At 44.5% G+C, this 13,282-nt stretch overlaps 1 protein-coding gene and 2 non-coding genes across 32 annotated transcripts in view; 2 read left to right on the top strand and 1 right to left on the bottom strand.

The window, feature by feature from the left end:
• Positions 1-13,282, top strand: part of SLC11A2 (solute carrier family 11 member 2) — a 72,221-nt gene that overhangs the window by 29,143 nt on the left and 29,796 nt on the right. For 27 of the 30 annotated variants that reach the window (XM_045365243.3, XM_045365248.3, XM_065524197.2 and 24 more), the window contains one exon: positions 10,897-10,968. In XM_045365243.3, the coding sequence (XP_045221178.2) occupies positions 10,935-10,968 (34 nt within the window). In that variant the 5' untranslated portion in view covers positions 10,897-10,934. Of the gene's footprint in view, positions 1-10,896; positions 10,969-13,001; positions 13,159-13,282 lie in introns of those variants that run through there. The other 3 variants (XM_015430619.4, XM_074006854.1, XM_074006859.1) reach the window with 1 other exon arrangement.
• Positions 7,460-7,567, top strand: LOC123567723 (U6 spliceosomal RNA). The gene has a single exon (XR_006690830.1). It is a non-coding gene; the product is annotated as a U6 spliceosomal RNA (small nuclear RNA).
• On the bottom strand, positions 10,602-10,664 carry LOC123567765 (U7 small nuclear RNA). The gene has a single exon (XR_006690868.1). It is a non-coding gene; the product is annotated as a U7 small nuclear RNA (small nuclear RNA).

The following is a 13,282-nucleotide window of genomic DNA, read 5'->3' as shown; positions in this document are numbered from 1 at the left end:
GCAGCACTGTTTGTACTTTATAAACTGGGTGTGTTTGTGTAGCTTTTGGTTGAAGATATTCTAGTATTACCCACTTGAATAGAGAGGATTAGAGTTTTGAGGCCTTTTTCTAAAACGAATGCTTACCACAGGGGCTTTTCACTGTTTACCATGAAGTACACATAATCAGTCTTCAACCTGACTTTTTTTCTAGGTATCATTTTATATCAAATTCATTTTAATAAGAGAAAAACAGGATAAACTTACTCCAATGTAAAAAATAATACCTCACTTGAGCCCAGGAGTTTGAAACCAGCCTGGGTAACATAGCAAGACCCCACCTTTACAAAAAAATAAAAAGTCAGCTGTGGTGATACATGCCTGTAGTCTCAGCTACTTGGGAGGCTGAGGTGGGAGAATCGCTTGAGCCTAGGATTGCGCAACTGCACTCTAGCCTGGGAGGCTGGAAATATGTAAATAATTGTTCTGTAAGACCCTGTCTCAAAACATAAGATAAAAAACAATACCAGACTTTACACGTTCAAGAACAATTTGGAAATTCACATGCCTATTCTAAGCTGTTTCTTTCCCCACACCTCGAATGGGAGCAGATTGAGTTTTAGAACTAATTGGGCTGGGCACGGTGGCTCCTACCTGTAATCCCAGCCCTTTGGAAGGCTGAGGTGGATGGATCCCCTGGCCCCAGGAGTTCAAGACCAGCCTGGGCAACATGGTGAAACCATGTCTCTACAACAAATGCAAAAATTGGTGGGGCATGGCGCATGCCTTTAGTCCCAGCTACTAGGGAGGCTGAGGCGGGAGGATCACTTGAGCCCAGGAGGTTGAAGCTACAGTGAGCTGAGACCATGCCCACAGCACTCCAGCGTGGGCAACAGAGAGCAAGACCCTATCTCAAACAAACAAACAAACAAATAAACAAACTAAAAAACTAATTGGATGGATATTTTTAATAGAAGACTCACAAAATGTTGCTTCATCATGACTTACAATGGAAAAATAGAGGAAGAGTAATAATCTCTTATTTTAAAAAAGTGATAATAACCTTCCTCATTAAAATACATAGGGTTCAGAAAATAATTAGCTCTGTTTGAACTGCTAGAATATTTCAAAAAGTTTTGTTGACTCTCAGTCATCCAAATGGCAGGAGCCCACCTTCATGAAGAGCGCCTGGTACAACAAGGTGTTGTGTTAATAATACAGTAATGGTTCAGTAGAACTGTCAAGTACTTTGGCCTTGAAATAGACCATTAGGGAAAAGAGAATTTTAGAAGAATCTAGAAACCTTTTCATTTTCTTTAGGACAAATAGAATTTTGAAAAGATCAGAATTATTTGTTATTCTCTAATAAACACTTTGGGTGTCACTAAGCCTTGATGTGTGCACCTAGCAGTTTCTCTTTTGTCACTAGCATGTCTCTGGCACTGAACAGTGCCTAAGGAAGAATGAACTGAACAGTGTCAAGAGGAAGAGGTGGCTTTGCCATGTAGCTTGAACACATTCTTGCTAGCATTTATTTCATCAGTTACTTCCATGTAGACACCTTTTTGGCTGATTCTGTGAAAGTTCTTTCCGTATTTAATGTTGTCTTTGATTTTATTGAGGTGAGGAAGGTGATGAAAAAAAGGAGGAAAGAATTAACGGACTGTATTTAAAAACATTCCTCTCTAAACCTTACAATTAATTTTCGGGAGACCTTTTCAGCTGTAAGACTGGTGAGATAGTTTTGTGTACCTTTATTCTCTATAGGGGAATTTTATACAAAAACGAATGATTTCAAACCCAAACTGTTTATTTATTTATGACAGAGTCTTGCTCTGTAGCCTAGGCTGGGGTGCCCTGATCACGGCTCACTGCAGTCACAACCTCTCAGGCTCAAGCAGTCTGTCCACCTCAGTCTCCCAAGTAGCACGCACTACCACGCCCAGCTAATTTTTGTATTTTTTTTGTACGGATGGGGTTTTGCCGTGTTGCCCAGGCTGGCATCGAACTCTGCTCGCCTCGGCCTTCCAAAATGCTAGGATTACAGGCTTGAGCCACTGCACTCGGCCTAAACTTTGGTTTTAACCGTAGATTAAAAAAAAATGTTTAAGTTGTATATATTAATATTCAGTATTTCAAAGTTTCTTAGGGGCAGTTTTTATTTTATTTTATTTTTGAGATGGAGTCTTGCTCTGTTCCCCAGGCTGGAGTGCAGTGGCATGATCTCGGCTCACTGCAACCTCCACCTTCCAGGATCAAGTGATTCTCCTGCCTCAGTCTCCCAGTAGCTGGGATTACAGGCACCCACTACCACGCCTGGCTAATTTTTGTATTTTTAATAGAGACGGGGTTTCGTCATGTTGGCCAGGACAGTCTCGAACTCCTGACCGTAAGTGATCCACCGCCTCAGCCTCCCAAAGTGCTGGGATTACAGGCATGAAGCACCCTGCCTGGCCAGGGGCAGTTTTTTTTTTTTTTTTTTTTTTTTGAGACGGAGTCTTGCTCTGTTGCCCAGGCTGGAGTGCAGTGGTGCAATCTCCACTCACTGCAAGCTCCGCCTCCCGGGTTCACGCCATTCTCCTGCCTCAGCCTCCTGTGTGGCTGGGACTACAGGCACCCGCCACCGCGCCCGGCTAATTTTTTTTGTATTTTTAGTAGAGACGGGGTTTCACTGTGTTAGCCAGGATGGTCTCGATCTCCTGACCTCGTGATCCGCCCATCTCGGCCTCCCAAAGTGCTGGGATTACAGGCGTGAGCCACCGCGCCCGGCCGGCCAGGGGCAGTTTTTAAAACAGGTTTGGGCTACCCAAATTGTTCTTCTAGAGTTCTTATAAATGCTAAGCGAATATACAGAATTACTGTTAATTAGATGTTAGAATTTATTATAGCTAGTATGTGTTTTGGGGGGTAACTTAATTTTCATGTAATTTCAAACTTGCAGAAAAGTTGTAAGAGTGGTACCAAGGAATGGATGATTTCAAGAAAATGTGGTAAGAGTAATGACAGTGGTAAGCAGTGGGTGCCTTCAGGGAATGTGGAGAAGCCACTTAAGCCAAATTAAGGAGTCAGGAATGCTTTTCTGAGAAGGGATTTTTAATATTTTGCATTTAGGTGGCACTAAAACAAACTAATAGTAAGTTAGACTGAAGGCAGTAAATACCTGCCAACTAGACAGCTGTAGACTTCTGATTATCTATTGCAGAAGCTTTATCAGAGAGTTCAACTGAACATCCCTAAAGTGTTTGTTGAGAAGCTGAGTGAATCTATATGACCTTGACATTTTTTAAAAGGCAAATAATACATGTACCTGGTAAAACTTTTTTTTATGTGCATAAGGTATACAGTGTGTATTCAGTGAGAGGTTTTCCTTTCACATGACCTCATTTGGGCTCTCCTACTCCTTCCTTCTCGCAGGGATGGCCTTTATTACCAGTTTTTGGTGTGTCCTTTGGGGATTGTATGTGTATGTGTGTGTTTTCTCATTTTTCTTTTTGCTACATACATGATAACATGCTGCTCAACAAATTGGTTTTTTGACTTGACAACATATAATATTTTAGAGATTGTTTCCTATCAATACGTGATAGATCATCTTATTTATAGTGGTTGCATGGTATTGTGTCCAATGAATGTGCATGGTTTATTCAACCAGTCCTCTACTAATATTGAGGTTGTTTACAGTCTTTTCATACTACAAACAATGCTGTGGGAAATATCCTTGTACATATTTCGTTGATGAGTACTTTTTGCTTTTTTTTTTTTTATTTATTTTTTATTTTTTTATTTTTTTATTTTTTTATTTTTTTTTTTGAGACGGAGTCTCGCTCTGCCGCCCAGGCTGGAGTGCAGTGGCCAGATCTCGGCTCACTGCAAGCTCCACATCCCGGGTTCACGCCATTCTCCTGCCTCAGCCTCCCGAGTATCTGGGACTACAGGCGCCCGCCACCTCGCCCGGCTAGTTTTTTGTATTTTTTAGTAGAGACGGGGTTTCACCGTGTCAGCCAGGATGGTCTCGATCTCCTGACCTCATGATCCGCCCGTCTCGGCCTCCCAAAGTGCTGGGATTACAGGCTTGAGCCACCGCGCCCGGCCTTTTTTTTTTTTTTTAAGAATACATTTTTAGGAGTAAAATTGCTAGATCAAAGAATATGTAGACTTTTGAAAGTTTAGACAGAAAATAAAATTTTGTTAACATTTTTATCTTGTAAAACAGTCTTACAACTTTTTTTTTTTTTTTTTTTTTTTTTGAGACGGAGTCTCGCTCTGTCGCCCAGGCTGGAGTGCAGTGGCGCGATCTCGGCTCACTGCAAGCTCCACCTCCCGGGTTCACGCCATTCTCCCGCCTCAGCCTCCGAGTAGCTGGGACTACAGGCGCCCGCCACCACGCCCGGCTAGTTTTTTTTTTGTATTTTTAGTAGAGACGGGGTTTCACCATGTTAGCCAGGATGGTCTCGATCTCCTGACCTCGTGATCCACCCACCTCGGCCTCCCAAAGTGCTGGGATTACAGGCTTGAGCCACCGCGCCTGGCCAACATTTTTTTTTTTTTTTGAGACAGGGTCTTGCCTTGTCACCCAGGCTGGAGTGCAGTGGCCTGATCACCACTCACTGCAGCCTTGACCTCCTGGACTCAGGTGATCCTCCCACCTTAGCCTCCCGGGACTACAGATGCCCACCACCACAGCCAACTGATTTTTTTTTTTTTTTTTGAGACAGTGTTTTGCTCTTGTCACCCAGGCTGGAGTGCAGTGGCACGATATCTGCTCACTGCAACCTCCACTTCCCGGGTTCAAGTGATTCTCCTGCCTTAGCCTGCCCAGTAGGTGGGATTACAGGCGTTCACCACCACACCCGGCTATTTCTTTTTTTTTTTGAGATGGTGTCTCGCCCTGCCGTCCAGGCTGGAGTGCAATGGTGCGATTGCGGCCCACTGCAACCTCCACCTCCCAGGTTCAAGTGAATCTCCTGCCTCAGCCTCCTGAGTAGCTGGGATTACAGGTGCGTGCCACCATGCCCGGCTAATTTTTGTATCTTTAGTAGAGACAGGGTTTCACCATCTTGGCCAGGCTGGTCTCGAGCTCTTGACCTCATGATCTGCCCGCCTCAGCCTCCCAAAGTGCTGGGATTACAGCCATGAGCCACTGTGCCTAGCTTTAATTTTTGTATTATTAGTAGAGATGGGGTTTCAACATGTTGGCCAGGCTGGTCTCAGACTCCTGACCTCAGGTGGTCCACCTGCCTCAGCCTCCCAAAGTTCTGGGATTACAGGTGTGAGCCACCGTGTCCGGCCTCCACCTAGCTAATTTTTGTATATTTTGTAGAGATGGAGTTTCACTATGTTGCCCAGGCTGGTCTTGAACTCCTGGGCTCAAGCGATCCGCCTGCCTTCGCCTCCCAAAGTGTTAGGATTACAGGCATGAGCAACTACAGCTAGCCAGTCTTACAACTTTTGTTAGAGAATGGGATAAAATAGGCTGGGTGCGGTGGCTCACGCCTGTAACCCTAGCGCTTTGGGAGGCTGAGATGGGTGGATTGCTTGAGCTCAGGAGTTTGAGACCAGCCTGGGCAACATGGTGAAACCTCATCGCAATAAAAAATATAAAATTAGCCAGGCATGTTGGCATGTGCCTGTAGTCCCAGCTACTCAGGAGGCTGAGGTGGGAGGATTGAGGGGCGCGGAACACGAGGTCAGGAGATTGAGACCATCTTGGCCAACATGGTGAAACCCTGTCTTTACTAAAAATACAAAAATTAGCTGGGCATGGTGGCACGCACCTGTAATCCCAGCTACTAGGGAGGCTGAGGCAGGAGAATGGGATAAAATAGTCATATTACATTTAACCATGAGTGCCATTTTTTTTTCTGTCAATTGCTGTTCAATAGGAAGAAACTTAATGGGTTTAAGAGAAGGTGACGCTTTATGGTTAGGGGTGAGCTAGAATATCAAACCAGTATTAATCGTAATTGTGATGGTTACTTATCAAAGTGTTGCTGAGTTGATTCTGGCTGCTTCTGTCCTAACTCTGGATCTTTTCCCTAATGTGACAAAGTAACTGAAACAACCTGGTGCTACAACCCTGGAGAGCAAAACTGTCTTAACATTAACTTACTGCTTCCATATGGGTCATAAATTTTCATGGAGACTTAAATGCTATGCATAACTGGCCTGGCCCTTTCTATTCCCTCCCTAGTTTTTGTTTTTTTTTTTTTTTTTTTGTTTGTTTTTAATTATTTATTTTTTATGAGATGGAGTCTTGCTCTGTTGCCCAGACTGGAGTGCAGTGGCACGATCTCGGCTCACTGCAACCTCCGCCTCCCAGGTTTAAGCGATTCTTCTGCCTCAGCCTCCCGAGTAGCTGGGATTAGAGGCGTGCGCTACCATGCCCAGCTAATTTTATATTTTCAGTAGAGATGGGGTTTCTCCATGTTGGTCAGGCTGGTCTTGAACTCCTGACCTCAGGTGATCCGCCTGCCTCAGCCTCCCAAAGTACTGGGATTACAGGTGTGAGCCACTGCGCCCGGTCCCTCCCTAGTTTTATTAATTTTTTTTTTTTTTTTTTTTGAGACGGAGTTTTACTCTGTCACCCAGGCTGGAGTGCAGTGGCACGATCTTGGCTCACTGCAATCTCCACCTCCTGGGTTCAAACGATTCTCATGCCTCAGCCACCCCGGTAGTTAGAATTACAGGCACCTGCCACCACGCCTGGCTAATGTTTGTATTTTTGGTAGAGATGGGGTTTCACCCATGTTGGCCAGGCTGGTCTTGAACTCCTGACTTCAGGTGATCCGCCCACTTCAGCCTCCCAATGTGGTGGGATTAGAGACGTGAGCCACCATGTCTGACCCCAAGCCCAAGTTTTATTCTGTAGGCACTGTAATGAAACATGTAGTTCGCTAACTAAAAGCTTTGTTGAAAAGGCCGGAATCTAGAATTTGTTTTCTTTCTTGAAATAATTCATTCTTGAGATTTCAGAGAGAAGTGAAACTTTTTGTATTTGAACAGCTCTGTATGTACTTGGTATAGGAATGAACTTAGAATACCACTAATAATTATTTAACCTTTTTTTTTTTTTTTTTTTGAGAGGAGTCTCGCTCTGTCGCCCAGGCTGGAGTACAGTGGCGCAATCTCAGCTCACTGCAAGCTTCATCTCCCAGGTTCACGCCATTCTCCTGCCTCAGCCCCCTGAGTAGCTGGGACTACAGGCGCCCGCCACGCCCGGCTAGTTTTTTGTATTTTTAGTAGAGACGGGGTTTCACTGTGTTAGCCAGGATGGTCTCGATCTCCTGACCTCATGATCCACCCTCCTCGGCCTCCCAAAGTGCTGGGATTACAGATGTGAGCCACCGCACCCGGCCAATTATTTAACATTTTATCATGAAATATTTCTGTCTAAAAATATTTGCAGACTACAATCTTGGGAAGATCACACTATTACCTTAATTGTTTGCTTTTAAAATACAACTTTTAAAAGCCTATTTTGGTGCTTGCTTCAGCAGCACGTATACTAAATTGGAACAATCAAGAGAAGATTAGCATGGCCTCTCTGCACAAGGATGACACGCAAATTTGTGAAGTGTTCTATATTAAAAGAAAAATTTTTGGCCTGGGGCAGTGGCTCATGCCTATAATCCCAGCACTTTGGGAGGCCGAGGCGGGTGGATCACCTGAAGTCAGGAGTTTGAGACCAGCCTGGCAAAACCCCATTTCTACTAAAAATAGAAAAATTAACTGAATGTGGTGGCATGTGCTTGTAATCCCAGCTACTCGAGAGTCTGAGGTAGGAGAATCGCTTGAACCCAGGAGTTAGAGGTTGCAGTGAGCTGAGATCACACCACTGCACTCCAGCCTGGGCGACAGAGTGAGACTCCATCTCAAAAAAAATTAAAAACTTTTAAGGACTGTTTTGCCTATTTTGGATAAAAATCTTCCTCAGATGTATGAGACATTTCTGTGTCTTCTTTTTCTTCTTTTTTAGACAAGGCCTCGCTGTATCTCCCAGGCTGGAGTGCGGTGGTGCAATCATGGCTCACCGCAGCCTTGACCCACAGGCTCAAGCAGTCCTGCTAGTTCAGTCTCCCCAGTAGCTGGCACCACAGACATGCACTACCATGCCCAGCTGATTTTCCAGTGCCTTAAACGGGATATTAATCACCATTACAAAAGTGATTTACAGCCTGGCCAACGTGGTGAAACCCCATCTCTACTAAAAAAAAAAAAAAAAAAAAAAAAAAATTAGCCGGGCTTGGTAGTGGGCACCTTTGATCCCAGCTACTTTGGAAGCTGAGGCAGGAGAATCACTTGAACCCAGGAAGCAGAGGTTGCAGCGAGCCGAGATCACGCCATTGCACTCCAGCCTAGGTGACAAGAGTGAAATTCTGTCTCAAAAAAAAAAAAAAAGCAATTTAATTCATTTACCTCATTGTGATCAGGGCCACAGTTGGAAACTTGAGTTGTTATACTTGTAATAATATTCTCAGAACTGATTGACTTATAAGGAAGAATTGTTTGCCTCATACCAAATTGCCCAAGACTAATTGACGTACTTGAGTTTTTTGATTCCTCAGTGTGCCAAGTTCCTCTTTTCCTAGAGGAGCTATGCATAGTTCCAGATCCGATTTGTGGTTTCCAATTTATTGTGGGTTAAAATAACCTGATAACATTAGTTTATTAGAATTATATGTAAAACAAAAGTAAAAAGCCTTTGCCGGGAATGAAGGGGCTGTGCTGTGATCGGAATCCAAGTGAGTACTGCTACTCTAAGTGGTCATATATGTAAATCCCCTTTAGGAGAGGTGTTATTGTAATTGACTGAAAGAGGGGTTGAATTTAGTCAGTATTATTGGGGGCGTTGGCTGATGTTTAGTCATCTAGTGGCTTAAAACCTGACAGGAGAGACATGGCTACTTGTCCGTTGTAATATAATACTTGGCGTTGGTGACTCTAGAGAGGAAGGATTATGTTTTCCAAATTAGCAGGTGGTGGTATATAAGCCGCAGAAGACAGATGAAACCTAAAAAGAAAAAAGCTCCTTTCTGGTCTGAATTCTGTAATTCTGTAAGTACAGAATATGTTGGTAGATAGAAAGATTACCCAAAACCCGAAGCAGCAAGTAGAAGATTGTTCGTGTAGGAACAACATATAAGGGACAAGGGTGGAAAAAAGACTAGATTTAAGCAGTAAAAGATCATTAAGCGAGGCTTCGTCACTTCTCCAGTAGGACAGTTATTATTGGGATTTAAGGAGGGGCTTATCAATAAATACTATGTTGTCCTTCCCTTTCTAAATTTGAAATCAACTGAGAAGTAGATAATAAGATTGAAAATTTTTTTTAAAAAATAGCCTTATTGGTGAGGCTCAATGGAGAATATGCCATAGATCTGTGCCCAAGTGAGCTTGCTAACATCCTCCCTCCCAATTAAACTTAACAGGATAATGGACATCTGGAACTTCCACCCCACTCCCGACTCCACCCACCCCACTGCAGGTTGCTTAGTACAGGACCTATAGACAAAGGCTGGCATCCTGCACACTGTGCTTAATCCTGCTGGTGCTTCAGCTCTCTTGAAGAGCCCAGGAGGGGCTGGGCCGCGGGTGACTAGTTTCTTCTAGTTGTCAGAGGGTTGAGGAATGAGGTCTGGAACATTATAGCTGTAGACTTTACTTTCTCAGGAAGATTTGAGGCTGCCAAATAGTGGCTCTCCACTACCAGTATGCTCGTATGGTGCTTTTTCCCACCCTTTCTAGAAGACTGACCATGAACTTAAATTACATATTTTAGACCAAAGAGAATTATAGATCTCTGTCCTTAAAAACTCATAAAATATCTTTGGCTGGGCGTGGTGACTCATGCCTGTAATCCCAGCACTTTGGGAGGCTGAGGTGGGTGGATCACAAGGTCAGGACTTTGAGAGCAGCCTGGCCAACATGGTGAAACCCTGTCTCTACTGAAAATACAAAAATTAGCCGGGCATGGTGGCACACACCTGTAATCTCAGCTACTCGGGAGGCTGAGGCAGGGGAATTGCCTGAACCCAGGAGGCAGAGGTTGCAGCGAGCTGAGGTTTTGCCACTGCACTCCAGCCTGGACAACAGAGTGAGACTCCATCTCAAAAAAAAAAAAAGAAAAAAAACCCCTCATAAAATAGGGGGAAATGTGTCTGGCTTCAGACACTTGGGATAATTTGGAGGCAAAGGCAGAGACTGGATACTTGCCTAGCAGCCTCTGTGTAGATGCTAATTAAAGAAGTATTTGCCTGGCCAGGCGCGTTGACTCATGCCTATAATCCCAGCACTTTGGGAGGCTGAGGCGGGCGGATCATGAGGTCAGGAGATTAGGACCATCCTGGCTTACACGGTGAAACCCCGTCTCTACTAAAAATACAAAAAATTAGCCAGGCGTGGTGGCAGGCACCTGTAATCCCAGCTACTTGGGAGTCTGAGGCAGGAGAATCACTTGAACCCAGGAGGCAGAAGTTGCAGTGAGCTGAGATTGCACCGCTGTACTCCAGCCTGGGCGACAGAGCAAGACTCTGACTCAAAAAAAAAAAAAAAAAAAAAAAAGTATTTGCCGTCTCACTAAAATACCTCCTGTTCAATTTGTCCACCGCCCCTCGCCATCCGTGAAGGGTTTCACAGTGAAAACCAGAAACCCTGCCCAGACACATTCTAAAAGAGCTGTAACACTTCAATTTGGTTTTGAAGTCTTGCCAGCAAAATCCTGACTAAGGCTTTTCTATTTTTGTTAAATATCTGTCAGTCATAATCTGAAAACTGTAATTATTTTCAAGGTTACCTAATTCAGTAGAAGAATTACTCTTTTCATAGTAAGGATTCAGTCATACAGAGTAACAAACTGCTGGTTTTGAACTTGTTAGTTTGTTCTTGCTAATTCTTCTCCCTCCCTTTTCTCCTTTCCAGAATCGTATTCTAAGAATTCAGCCACTCAGGTATCCACCATGGTGTTGGGTCTTGAACAGAAGATGTCAGATGGTAATTTACTGCTTTGTATTATTGCCTAATTTTATTTGTAATTAGATTTATGTTGGTAACAGAAATTTATCATATTTTTCCTCTTGTCATCATCTATCATCATCTAGTCTAACAATTCCATTCAAAAGTCACCATCTGGTGACTTAGGCTGTAAATGAAAATGGATTTTTTTTTTTTTTTTTGAAGTGGAGTCTTGCTCTGTTGCCCAGGTTGGAGTGCAGTGGCGCAGTCTCGGCTCACTGCAACCTCCGCCTCCTGAGTTCAAGTGATTCTCCTGCTTCAGCCTCCCAAGTAGCTGGGACTAAAGGCACGTGCCACGATGCCTGGCTAATTTTTGTATTTTTAGTAGAGACAGGGTTTCGCCCTGTTGACAAGCTGGTCTTGAACTCCTAACCTCAGGTGATCTGCCCATCTCAGCCTCCCAAAGTGCTGGGATTACAAGCATGAGCTACTGTGCCTGTCCTGAAAACATAATTTTTTTTTTTTTTTTTGAGGCGGAGTTTTGCTTTAGTTTTCCAGGCTAGTGCGCAGTGGCACTATCTCAGCTCACTGCACCCTCCGCCTCCCAGGTTCAAGCAATTCTCCTGCCTCAGCCTCTCGAGTACCTGGGATTACAGGCACCTGCTGCCATGCCTGGCTAATTTTTTTTGTATTTTTAGTAGAGATGGGGTTTTGCCATGTTGGTCAGGCTGGTCTTGAACTCCTGACCTCAGGTGATCCATCCGTCTCGGTCTCCCAAAGTGCTGGGATTACAGGCATGATCCACCGCACCCAGCCCTGAAAACAGATTTTTAACCAGAGACCTGCTTCATATCTTTTTTTTTTTTTTTTTCTGAGACAGAGTCTCTCTCTGTCTCCCAGGCTGGAGTACAGTGGTGCGATCTCGGCTCACTGCAAGCTCCGCCTCCCGGGTTGGCGCCATTCTCCTGCCTCAGCCTCCTGGGTAGCTGGGACTACAGGCACCCGCCACCTCGCCCGGCTAGTTTTTTTTGTGTGTGTGTTTTTTTAGTAGGACGAAGTTTCACCGTGTTTGCCAGGATGGTCTCGATCTCCTGACGTCGTGATCCGCCCGTCTCGGCCTCCCAAGTGCTGGGATTACAGGCTTGAGCCACCGCGCCGGGCCTGCTTCATATCTTTTTTATAATTCTGAGTTGAGCCAAGATTAGTTGTAATTTGGTTTCTGGCAGTAATGCTTACAAGGACAATATTATTCCCAGACCCAGGATGAAAACCTCTGGTGTGCTTTGACTGCTCATGATACTCCCTGGTGTTTCAGATGTGTATGGAGCGGTAAAATACAGGGCGAGTACCTTACGCTCTGTATTTGATTGGAGCTTCTTGAGTGCTTTGACTATTTCTTCCTAAATCTGAGCTTCTTCTTTGGAATTTCTGTTCCTTTTCTATAAATTTCTTCATGAATTCAAAGCTGCTTAATTAAGATGATATGAGTCAGCTCCCGAAGGAAGAAAGCTCTTATTTGTTTAAATTAGAGGTTTTAAGGATTTATTGGAAACGCAGAGATTAGAGCTTTGTGATTCAAAATAGCCATTTGATGGCTGAAGCAAACTAGCCTCTGTGTATTTCTGGCAGGTTATCCCTTTTCTCCCAGACGTTCTGCTTCCCAGTATTTAAGATTGACTGCAAGGCCGGGCGCGGTGGCTCAAGTCTGTAATCCCAGCACTTTGGGAGGCCGAGGCGGGTGGATCACGAGGTCAGGAGATCAAGACCATCCTGGCTAACATGGTGAAACCCCGTCTCTACTAAAAATACAAAAAACTAGCCGGGCGAGGTGGCGGGCGCCTGTAGTCCCAGCTACTCGGAGGCTGAGGCAGGAGAATGGCGTGAACCTGGGAGGCGGAGCTTGCAGTGAGCCAAGATCGCGCCACTGCACTCCAGCCTGGGTGACACAGTGCGAGACTCCGTCTCAAAAAAAAAAAAAAAGATTGACTGCAAAATGCAGAACTCAGGGAAACGCTGATATCAGTCTGAGATGAGCCGTGCCATCACGAGGGTGCCAGTACCCCGTGACCAGCGGCACTTTACTGCAAGCCTTAGTCAGAGTACAAAGGGTTCCTGCTTGGTGGTTTTGCTGCAGCTTCAGAGTTTAGCCTGAATTGTAGCAGGATTTTGTAACTTGCACCTTTTTTGAGAAGTCTGACGGAGGTATAATGTCCAAGGACAATTCTTTGAGTAAGTCCTACCAAATATAGGAGGTGGGGAGGACATTTCGCTAGATGGGCCTAATTCTTTTCTTTTAAAAGCTAGGATTTTAGGTTACCAGGAGCTGGTCTGGGAATGTAATATTTTGAGCCCA

Source organism: Macaca fascicularis, chromosome 11 (assembly GCF_037993035.2).
Source record: "Macaca fascicularis isolate 582-1 chromosome 11, T2T-MFA8v1.1".
In the NCBI taxonomy this organism is placed as follows: domain Eukaryota; kingdom Metazoa; phylum Chordata; class Mammalia; order Primates; family Cercopithecidae; genus Macaca; species Macaca fascicularis.
Note: the sequence above shows the minus strand (reverse complement) of the source record. Positions and strands in the feature narration are given on the sequence as shown.